Source organism: Poecile atricapillus, chromosome W (genome assembly GCF_030490865.1).
Source record: "Poecile atricapillus isolate bPoeAtr1 chromosome W, bPoeAtr1.hap1, whole genome shotgun sequence".
NCBI lineage: Eukaryota > Metazoa > Chordata > Aves > Passeriformes > Paridae > Poecile > Poecile atricapillus.
Window position 1 is genome coordinate 54,662,914 of NC_081288.1, and position 12,524 is coordinate 54,675,437.

Below are 12,524 nucleotides of genomic sequence, written 5' to 3' on the forward strand. Positions count from 1 at the left end.
TCTGGAAATGTGGCTGTAAAAATGATTTGCTTTGTATTCACCTACCTGAAGACACAGAGTCTCTCCTCAAAAAAGGTTAAAAATAAAATAAAGAAAGTTAATAATACAACAGCCTTTGGTAGAAAAGATTTATTTTTATTCCTTAATACCAAAGTACAAATTTTATTCTCATCTGGTAATATAAAACATGATGAGTCAAATGGACTGGTGATTTTAATATAAGTGCAAGGATATATTAAATTCTGGATATATTTGGCTTTGAGTGTTCAGGCAAGTTTAACTCCCTTGGATCTAGAACTCAAGAGAATGTCAAAACACCAGTAATTATTTCATTAAAGCTCCAAAAGAGTATTTAGGGGAAGAACCACAGGCAAGGTAAAATTAAAAGCTTAAAAGGATCTCCTTTAGCAAAGCCCAAAACAACTTCCTTATTTCTTTGTGCTAACACAGCCTTTCTACTGCTGTTCCTTCAATCACTGAATGCCAAAGACAGCCCTGGAAAACAAAGCAGCTTGAAAGAAACATCAGCAGCCAAAATCCCAGTGGCTTCTCCATCCTGAGAGAAGGCATAAGACAGAGCAGGGTAGATGGGTGAGTGATCCTCAGCTTCTCTGCTGATTCCCAGTCAGGCCTCCCATGACAAGAGAGGTGATGCACAGGAGAACAGGCCTATGAGGATGCCGACTCAGACAACACAGCACACTAGTCTATGACTGCTGATACTCTCTCTGTCTACTAGAGACCCTAAATGTCCAATTCCCTCATGCAGATGCCAAACAGAAGCCACATTTGCATAAAGAGCTCTATGATAGAAAAATCCACACGTAAATTTTGTGTTAAAAGTGCAAAACTATATTTCAGAGTTTTTTCTTAATGATTATACTGGACATATAAAGCTTTGAATAGTTTCATGGGTTTCAGAAGATCCACTTGTTTTTCTTTGTATTTGAATGTCAAAGCAAATTTTCCTTGTCTAATAGCTGAATAAAAAGGATACAGCTACTCAACTACTGAAAATGTATTAATGCTGCCAACACACCATTCCTCCCTGGTATTTTCTCAGTATTGCTTTAGCTACAAATATAATAATTAAAAGTACTTCATTATGTAGCTAGCATGGTTCCTAAACGTTGTTCAGAGTCAAAAACTTAAGCATGGTAAAAAGGTAACTTGCTTTTCTGTGGATGTTTTAATATTCTTTCCATCATTCTTCTATCATTAGAGGAAATGAGAACAAATCAACAACCTCTGGGTCAATCAGAGACTTTTTCCCCAAAGTAAACTCTGCAATTATAGAAAAAAACGTTTGTTTACAGGACCTAAAACACTCTCCCCTCCATCCTATTTAAATACCATTCCTGCATGCAAACAGAACTGAAGTACCTGGGGTTACAAGACTTCCTTTTTCATCAGAACTCATGTTATTAAGCTGAAAATCCAAACTGGCCTGACAAACACCATTCATTTTAGCTCTGAATTTCTTACCAGAAGATTACAGAAGTAATCTTGGGAGGAATAGTTGAGGTTGCAGCACTATTCCCCAAGGCACTAAATTTTTTGTCTTGAGCAAGACCTTTCCAAACCTCTTGAAGAGAGGTAAAATACCAATGAAACACCTCAGAAAGAAAAAAAAAGAAAAAAAAAAAGAAGAAAATGTAACTACTGAAATAACTTCATATTAAAGTCCTATTAGCATGTAATCAAGAGTGACATCTGATGAATAAAAGGCAACATCCAAAATCCTGTAGGAAATGACAATTTATTTCTTCACTGAAATATTTGATTTGAATTATTCTGTTTAAGAAAAAAACAGTTGCAGATCTTTCTTCCCATTGAAGAGAGTAAAATCAGTCAGAAAGCAAAACTTTTTTTTGGGGGGAGGACAGCTTAGAGGAAGATATATTCTGGTATTTACAGGTGCTAGAAACTAAAAGCAGATGTGTGAATAAGCTTGAAGTGTGCTTATTTGAATTTTTCTGCTATAAAAGGCATGAAACACTTTTCAGGTTGATAGACACATAGGACAATTTTAAAGTACTGACCTGTTCTGTCAGGGAGGCCATCACCATTATCCCATGACAATGAGCAGAAACTTTCTAGACTCACATGTAGCATATAAAAATCCAGTCAACACTTGAATACTAATTATAACTCTACAGCTTCCCACAGTCCCACAAAATCACTGCTTTTCTTCTATCTCTCATACTGCTGCAGTCCTTTCTGCCCACTGAGAGACATGACAGCTTCTACCCTCCTGCCCTGTCTGCAACCACTCTGCAGTGTCTGCAAAACTGCCTTTTATCTAAAGAGCAAAAAACCCCTGCCCCATGCTGGGGCAGTGCATCAGCCACCCAGCAGTAAACTCTCAGCAGGAAAGGCCTGAAAGTAGCAGATCTCCTGTGTAAAGCAGCTGATGAGAATGCGACTGTGGCGTGCGATTTAAGTTTTTTTAAAGGGCAAAAGGAATATCTTGGGCCAGGTGAAAGGACATTTTGAGCTCTGTACATGTACAGCACCTGATGTACAGCAATGGACCTTGCCGATATTTTTCACAGGTTACTTGGTTGTATAAGGTATAATCGTGCATGAAGTAAGGAATGACAGTTATTGGTGACCATGGGGCTTAACAGAAGCCCTGGTCACATTATAGCAGCCCACAGAGTCAGTGTCTTTTCTTGTGACTCAAAAACCTCAGATATACATATTTATGTGTTCTAGCATATACAGTCCAAATCAATTTTTTTTTCTTCCTGTGCCAGGTCTCAACTTAAAGAATTAATGAATGTTTAAATTTTGGTCTAAAAACTAAACAATCTTATTACTTGTTTAATAACTTCAAGAAGATTATCAACACTACACTGAAACTTTCTCTACAAAGATATTATTCTTTGTGCTTCATAAACTCACAGTTGTCCTCATAAATTATATAGGGTATGAAAGTTTGTACAGAAAATATCCAGAAGCATGGGAAATTCTGTGATTTGTGAAATAACCGCATTATTTCTCATTATTTTACCAAGGAAAGGATCAGAAGTAAAAACATGCAAAAGTCAAAAAGGCCTTGCTGCAAAGTAAACTGCCCTTAATCTGACTTATTTCCAAAAATGCATAATTAACTGGACTTCAGAAAAGTGCTGGGTGAAAGACTCCAAGTGTACTGAACACCACAAGCAGACTTCAGTGAGAAGAAATTCTTGACAGAAATTAGTCTTAGAATTAAAAATAAAAATATTTATTATGGAAGATACAATATAATCCATTGTTATCAATATTAGACACTTATACAGTTATATCTTGCAACAGCTGAAGATAACCAAGGATCAGACAGAATACAAGGATTTCAAGCAGATAGTTATATCTTGTAGCAAAGTACCATCTAAAGCTGTTTCCAAAAGAATTAGTTTTTGGTTGATTCCCAAAACTGCCAAGTATAAAACACTTCAGAAATAATTCTTCTTAAAAACAGTTACATTATACTAAAAAAATATTTATTGCTTGTTAGAAAACAGAATGCAATTTGCATTCTTTCATTATGAAAAGTACTGTTCTCTCCTCTGGGAACTCAAGAAGGGGATTTAGATCAGTCAAAAAAGGCAACCCTATAAAGGCAATTTCAAAATAAAATAAACTTCTGTGTGGAGTTACAATTTACCTGCCCAAAAAATATTCTGGTACTGATGAAGTGGTGTAATAATAGCGTATGATCACAAACCAGTCTGAGTTTGATTCTCAGTTTGACTTACTGCAAAATTACCTTCCTTATCAGTGAATAATTTTAAAAAAAAAAGAAAGAAAGAAAAAGGAAAAAAGTATCATGTTTGATCTCTGTAAATCACAGAAATTGAAACAGGCTGGCCAAGCATCTCAACTGCAAGTCAAGGAGCTCATTAAGTCCCTGACAACTGGCAATCATTTCTTTATCATGTAACACAGCTTGAGGCAACACAATGTAAATAAAAATCAGGTGAAAGTCTTAACATTTACAAAATTGAATCTTTTAATCACAAAGAGATGTGGGTGGTTGACAGCAGTTGCTGGCTTTTCTCTGAATTGTGAAGTTGAAAACAAGATCACAGAAGTCTTCAGCATCCTAATGTGAACATCTTGTTAACGTTCACTACCTACGTACAAATTTAGGCATTTGGTGTATATTAAGATTGTGAAAAAAAGTTACTTCTTCAAAGAAAAATGCAAAATATTCTTATAGCTATGTGGATTCTGTTTGACAGTGTCAGAGTGATGACTTAAGTTTTAGCTTTTATATTTTTCATATTCTGTGCTACCTAGCAGTGTAGTTTTGAGCTTCATATGAAGTGTTAGTGAGCTCTCTTCACAGGGTAGGCAGACAAAACAATTCCTTTTCTAGACTGAGACCAAGGACCGTCGTTACAAGTTTCGGGCCCAAAACCATAAACAACAGTGGACTGAAGAGAGAAAACAAGGATGGGACTTCATAACCTGAAGTTGTGATTGGACAATTAACCCCAATATGCAGATGGACCAACAATTATAAAAATGTGGGACCTCGTGACCAGTGGTCCATTTTGTGACCGTTTTTAAATTCATATTGTGTGTAGCCCTGGCCAGGCTCTTGTACTGCCCAAGGTGTACCCTTTATGGCCTTTCAATAAACACCTACTTTATTCTTAACTCTGTCTAGCCTCTGTTCTAGGTCAGCCTCTCAAGGCATCAAGACAGTTGATGTATTATTGTTCACTTTATTTCTGATTAGGTTTTTCTGCTATTGAATGAACACTGGCTCTCACTGCTATCACACGAAGGATGGAGAAAGGCAACCAGTGTGGACCTGCAGGAACCTGTCGATACCAATGGTTTAAGAGTTGAAGAGAATGCTCCATTTCAAACAGGCTGGGGAGCAGAAGCTGCTGAAAATAAAAAAGTTTCTAAATGCTGAAGAAGACACAAGGAGGAGGCTGGCAGACAATACCTCCTACGGTTATACAGAGCACCCTTGTCTGCTTAGCAGCCCTGTAGGAGCAGGATAATTTACTCTTATCATCAACATTGTAAGACATTTTTCTGTTTCCTATTTCCAAAGTACTGAAAGGTATTAAAAAAAAAAAAAAAAGGGGGGAAAGAAAGAACAGTTTTCTGCACAAATTATAACTGTACAGATTTTCTTTTAAGGGCAGCTCTTTGTCAGAGCTGGAAGATATACAGAATTTCATATATCTGATTCTCTTCTAGAAGCACAGGCTGGAAGCCAAACTAATCAAAACCTCTATCAAAAATACAATTTTAACATCTATTTGGACTTGGACTTATCTCACTGCTCCCAGACACTATTGATTATCATTATCTGCATGTCTCTAGTATTCTAAACAGCTGCAGCAAAGGGAAATGAAAGTGAGCATTTCCATACAAAGACAGATAGAGGCTTCTAGGGCAGAATGAAAACTGCTGGTGCTGACTGAAATACGAGTCTAAATTCATCTCATCTTCTATTCACTGTCAATAGAAAGGAATAAGATACAGCCTAAACTAAAATATTATTAAAACTATAATGAGAAATAAGGGATTTTGCCAAAGGAATAAAGGTATTATATTATCAGAGACTGGTTGCTGTCTACACTGCACTTCTTGGCACGGTTAGGTATGACTGTTGTCTTTTTCTTTGCAACAGACTTCTCCTCATAACTTTGGTCTATTATGTGCTTGACTGGACCACAGGAACAGGATATGAAAATTGTTCTTGGAAGCAACTCTGTTGAGTACATAATCAAAATTTTTGCTTTAGCAAAGTAACCTCATCCTTGCCTCAGAAAACTAAAATCTGCAGACAGCAAGAACCCCATACAAGGGTATAGCCTTGAAGCCTTTCCCTTTCCATTCTCTCCAGCTTGAAGTACATAGGTGCTCATGTATCTGCTCCTGAAGAGGTAGATTTTCATCACTTCCCATCCTCCAATACTTACATGAATCCGGGGTAAACACTGTGCACTTCAGAGACCTGCATGGGAGATTTTACAATTTCCAGTGCTCAAAAGCAGCAAGAGCAAGAGAAGTGACTTCTCTTAATCCCATTGAGTCATCTTTGCACACATCAGGGTGGTCAATCTTTCTCCCTTCTTATCCACAACAAGGTTATTTTCTCTTTAATTTGCAAGTAAAAGAAGAGAAAAGACCTGCTCACAGCTCTACCATATTAGATGAAAATTAGCCACTGGGATGTTTCAGTCTCCATGGGTTATGGACCAAGAATTTAAGACAGGAAATTGTTGATATTTGCCAAACAGTTTTGGTCCATCAAATTTTATACAGATACAAACCAAAATAAAGAGGCCTTCAAGTATACAGATACAGTAACCTAGTGGATGTATCATCAAAACCACTTCTAGACTAAGGGAACAATTTTCTTGTTTAATTGTTCAGAGTTCTACACGTCACACCTGTTTCTGTTCCTCTAGCCCAATGCAGTCTAACAGCAGATTTTGATCACCCACAGCAATGTATAAAGCAAGACTTAGCAATCACCAGACACCAGAGGAGAGAAGAATCCATATGGAATTTCTACTATAAGTAACAGGTTATCTACTTGGCAAAAAATAGTTTTTTTCATGTTTTCAGATAATGGAACAGGTTTCCCAGAAGGTTTGCAGTCTGTCTCCACTCCATTCTTAGAAGTTTTAAGACCTGCCTGGTAAAGCCCTCAGTAACCTGGTCTGTCCTCACAGCTGACCCTGCTTTGAGCAGGAAGCTGGACTGAATGACCTCCTGAGGACTTATCCAAACTGCCTCCCATGCCTCTATGTTCTATTGTATATAAAACCCTCCCAAAATTAAGCAGAATTATTCCCCCAGACTTCAATGCTTCTTCATCTTATTACCAACCCACATATCCCAGAGGCTTAGTGATTTACATGAATGTGAATTTAGAGGCAAAAGGAAAAAAAGAGGGGACAAACGGGGAAAAAAAAAAAAAGGAATACTTTCTATTTCTTTTAACTCAAAACACTGCTCATAATTTGATGCAGCAGAAGTGTTACATACTGCAGATGTTTCCATCATGTAACAGATACATGATTTCATGCTACACAACACATATAATTTGTTCCTATATTAAGATGGCCCATAACTACAAACCAGCCTTCTGCATAATATATGAAAAGCATTTTAGCTGTAATCTGGTTGACTATTTTATAGACAGTGTAAGAAGATGTGTGAGCTCAGTTTAAACGCTTCATCTGCACTGCTTGGTTGTGAGACTTGCAAAAATACCCTCTTTTTTCAGGTTTCTCCTCCTTATGTAACTGTTAATTTACACTTCTATCACTACGGACACTGGTAAATAAAATATTTTTACATATCAACTATATTACTGATTAGCAAGAGATTATACACATAAATCTAAATATGACTGTTGAATGGACTGTCTTGGCCTCAGTAATTTACAGGAAAAATAATTTATCCAACAAAAACAACAATGCAGAAATGTGAAAATTAGCTTTGTAGAGGATGCTTGAATTGAAGAGCATTTAGTTCTAACATGCGAACCTTCTAGACACTGGATGTCCAACAGGAGCCTGAATCACTTGTCATCTATTTATGGCAGCAAATTTCTTTTAAAGATTAAAACACAGGCTCAGAAATGTATGTGCATGCATATGCCATTTATCAGAGGGTATGCAAATGTCAGACCATGGCACATTCCTCAGAATCACTCAACCTGTGTGAGCTGTGACACTGTAAAAGGAGATCCCTGTAGCATATACTCTGCATACCCTTTATCCAAGTGCTCAGCCCCAATCAGATCATGCAAAGATTCCTTGCTGAGCCATCTCATCTCCTTGGCTGCAGAGATGTACCTAAAAATGGAGGGATTCTACACACAGGGAGGAAGAACTGGACCCGCTGACAGAGGGGAAATATTCTGGACACAAACCAAATGACACCAATACTTACTTGGCAGGCATTATAAATCAACTGGTGTTCCAATTTTTTGATCCCTAGAATCTGCTGAAACATCTCATAAAGCTGTTCCTTGCTCAGAATCAGCTCTGATACAGCACTTAAGGCCATTCTATTTGGCTGTTTGCAAAAGTCCTCTTCTCCCCTGTATATGGCATCGTATTTGGCTAACCAAGAACTTAATACTGTCTCTTTGCTTAATCCATCAATTTCCGGCAAACTTCGGACTCTCTTTTCTATGTTTTTCTTAAAAACATCTCTAAAGTCACTTGCAGAACATCCTCCACTGTGGACCATTCTTGCAACCCGGTCACTCTTGAGAAATACCTTTTAAAGTAAAAGAAGAGAAAAGAAAAGAAACAGTTAGACATGGACACAAATACAAAACAATCCCTCTATAAGGGAATGAAACTAGTATTTTGCTTCTACATAAGAGGGCTTTATATGAAAGCCCTCTTATACAAGCGAAGTATTTATATGAAAGTATTATATGAAAGTATTTATATGAAAGCCCCTTTATACAAGCCAAGTTTGTTATGATTTTCATAAAGAATAGGGTGATCACATTGAAACCAAGTTTCCACAATGAATAAGTAAGTAAACTAAGTAGTTTTACAAGTATTTATGCATAAATTTACAATAGCTAGACTAGATAAACTTTGAATTAACAGCAGCTAATTCAGAATTTACCCACAATGGGACAGAAATCCAGGAGGAAAAAAATGCAAAAAAACAAAACCAAAAAACCAATAAAACCCCAAAAAACTAAAGAAACAAACAATATTAACAATCGAGAAGATCGAGTTGAAGATACAGAGCTCTTTCTACTACTGTAGATACAATACTGAATACAATATTGGATTCTCCATGTAAAATCAAAGGCCAATATAAAAAAGCCCCTCCCAAATACTATTTAGATATGACTTTAATATATGACAAGGCAAATTACAACAACAAACAATTAAATCAGCACCAGCATTCTGTAAAAACTTTCCATTCTTCAAGACTGCTTGTTTTCATCTCTTCTTTTAGAAGTGCAAGGTTGATCTTTCCAGACACTGTATGTGGCCTGCACATAGCTCATTTATAGTACCAAGCCTCATGAAACTTTCTCTACAAGATGCAACCTAGAAAAAGCTGACAGTGCAGGGATTAAAACTACATCATGCCACTGAAAGGATAACTCAGGGGTAACCACCTGTCTTCTGCAGCAGAGGGAGATACTCAAGGTCCCCCACGCTGCAGTGTTCAGCTGCTGGGAGCTGCTTGGGTGCTATACCAACATCCCAAGCACAGCTGAAATGCAAGGAACAGATGAGAAACCACAAAGTTGAAACAGAACCATCACCTTTCTGACTGCCTGCTCTCTTCAGCCAGATGTATGAACCGGGAATTAAACATGCATTTTCACACAGTCATTACAGTCACCAAGAACTGTGAAATCATATATGATTTTGCGAATGGAGATGACTCCAGGTACAATTTCATGATAGAAGATGGTTTACCTAATAACCAATTATTATAAAATAACCAATAACAAAGTATTATAAAACACTACTGTGCTTCACTTTCAAAATACAGAAAAGTGGAGTAGCAGAGGAGCTGAAAATCTGAGCAGAGATGCATGCAGATTAAGTGAAATTAATTCTAAAATTTTTAGTGCTTGTCAATGCATACTCTCTTGTAGCATATTTTAAAATGTGGTAACTTATAAAATGTATTTTTCAACAGATATTGAAACTGCTATTTTTCAGAAGAGCTGCAGATTAAACCTAAAAGTATTTGTCCAAAGAGATTATTTAAAAAAACCCTATCGCCAATATATGCTAATCACGTTATGCTCTTTCTGTACCACGATACATTCCCTTTTATGTAAACATAATGTCTAAGGTTAAATTCTTACCCATAATGGGACCTGATATAGTACTGTCAATTAATGCTTATATTAATTTCTTCAGGCTACACAAACATTGAATCTCATTTCAAAACAACTAATAGTCAGAAATTCCATTCAGCAATAAAACTTATCAACACAAACAGGTATGAGGAGATAACGGAACTTAAAACTCTGGTTGTTTTAACAGTCTGCAATTACAAATGATTCATTCCTCTAACAGCTTCAGTGGTAAAAAAGATGACTTCAAACAGCTACTTTGTACTGTTCATAAACAATACTTAATCTTCCATCACATTAGCCTGCAACCCAACAAGAGAAAGCAGATGCAGAAGACAGTGAGAAATTAAGAATATTTATAGACACTTCCCATCCAAAATCTCATATTCATGCAAGATTACACAACCCAATGTTTTGCTAATATAACTGGCCAGCCTTGTGAAAAAAAACCAACAAACCAACAAAAAAAACACCTAAAAAAACCCCAACTCCAAACCTGAAAAATACACACTGTAAGAACATCAGCGTATCATTCACTTTTCATTACCTTCTTCCACTCTTATTATTCCAAATGATTAATCCTGAATGAAAGGGCTGTAAAGCTGCTAGCACTTTCCTTGATCTATGAGCCATACTAATCCAAAATTTATTTGTGATTCTGAAGTTGATTTTCCAAGAGACTTTTTCCCAGGGAAGACCCATTCCATTTTTTAACCACTTAACCAGGGAAGGGAAGCACTATTTTAACACTTGGTGCACATAACATTCACAAAATAATGGCACATTCATGTTAGATTCATGTTAGATGTCAAAGCAATAGGTAAGTGCAAAAAGAAAATATAACCTACATGTGTCCCTGACTCTAAAATTTTCCCTTCTGATGTGTTTTGGGTCACAAACTGTATTTTTATTAAATTTTAAAACAATTATTCCAAGGTAATTATTTTTAAAGATACAGTGGATATATAAGGAAAGTACTTAATATATAAACCCAAGGTGTGAATAAGAGTACGAAAAACATGGTTTTTTCTGCTAAAGAGTCCACTGGACCTATAACTTTTACTGTACTACTCTCATTTGAGTGGAAATTGACCATTTTTTTTCCTGGGGGGGGAAAAAAAAAGTAACATCATCTTTAAAATTAACTGCTTGCATTTAAGATAATTAAAATGATATAATAACATTTTAACAAAACTGTTTCATATGCAAGATGTTGTTTGCAACAGAAAACCGTAAGAGAATAGAAACTATATTAAGAATGTATTAAATGTATCACAAATTTAAAACACTAAGATACATTAAAAAGCTATTAAGTCACATTAATCCTGTTCCTGAAAGACATATGGTACACTCCACGTTGAATGTAAATTTCTTTGCTTCAGTTAGACTTCTTGAGATTCATCTGCTTGGTTTCAGAGCTTTGAATGATTATATAAACAGCAAAATCATCCCCATGAAGAAAAATATTTTTATTGATACTTATCTTTAAAACAAAATACTAATTAAGTACATTCACTAAATCTCTGGTTCTTACTGCTTCATTCCTGATCATCAATTGATCATTAGACTTCGTTCTAATTAAATAATCATTCAAAAACTTACAATGTTAAAATGTTATCTCAAGTCTCTCAACACTAGGGGGGAATTGGAGAGGAAAAATATTAAGAGGTTTGAGTGTAAAGTATAAAATATCAGAACAAGTTATTGTGGGCACAAAGAAATCTAATTCTGCATGGACCTAGATTTGGCAGATCAGCCATGATCTTTTGGAAATCCACAGATTATTCAGAAATATTTTCACAGGACTTTAATGAAGCATTTCCTGCTACTTACCAACATTTTCCAGACTTCGTCAAAGACATCTGGGATTGATGCTGTTGTTAGTCAGCATCTGAACTTCTAGTACCATTACCAGTTTATTGAATCCACAAATCAACATCAACTGTCTGTTTTACTCACTGCTAACAAATTATCAAACACTAAAAAGGAATGCTCTATTAACAAATAAAATGCATTCTGAAGCAAACAGATAGTTCAAATACAGGTTTCAATGAGCCACATATATCCACTTTGAGAAACTTTCTCAACTCATGTTATTTAGAATCCTCCTAAATATTTTTGGACTGAATCACACCTTCAGTTTCTGATGGATAAAGCTCAACTCATTCAAAGGTGTGATAACACGTTTTAAAAAAAACCCAAAACCAATTGTAATCTACTGAAGCACCGTTTAAATTCACTTTTTTCCCAATCATTACATATACACAATTTCAACTACTGCAAATGCTACTAAAAAGGCTTAATTCCAAACAGTCTTTAGCACTAGATAATTACATTAAAAGTATATTTTTGTTTAAAGATGAAAAATCATTATTTAGCAGTGCCTACAACTTAAAAAAATATTCAAAATATTATGGAAAGAACTGATTTTCATTTCGAGAATATACCCCTTAAATAATTTTTTTATTTATTGGACATAATACCAAATTTAACTAATTATATAATTAGGCAAAACGAACACGATTATCTTATTCTCTATTGTAAAGCTCAGGAAAAAGAAAATTCAAGCAAATGCAGTACAACATCAGGGCAAGAAGGATTCCTTAACCTCTGAAAACTTCTTGCTCATCTGGCCTCTGTACACTTTCTAGTAGTGCAAAAGCATCAACATTCTCCTCCTCTTTAAGCAATGCAGCAATGT

At 35.8% G+C, this 12,524-nt stretch overlaps 1 protein-coding gene across 4 annotated transcripts in view; it reads right to left on the minus strand.

The window, feature by feature from the left end:
* LOC131592057 (calcium-dependent secretion activator 2-like) overlaps window positions 1-12,524 on the minus strand; it is a 283,092-nt gene that overhangs the window by 180,765 nt on the left and 89,803 nt on the right. For all 4 annotated transcript variants that reach the window (XM_058863314.1, XM_058863313.1, XM_058863312.1 and 1 more), the window contains exon 3: window positions 7,924-8,256. In XM_058863314.1, coding sequence (XP_058719297.1) covers window positions 7,924-8,256 — 333 coding nt within the window. The remainder of the gene's footprint in view (window positions 1-7,923; window positions 8,257-12,524) is intronic.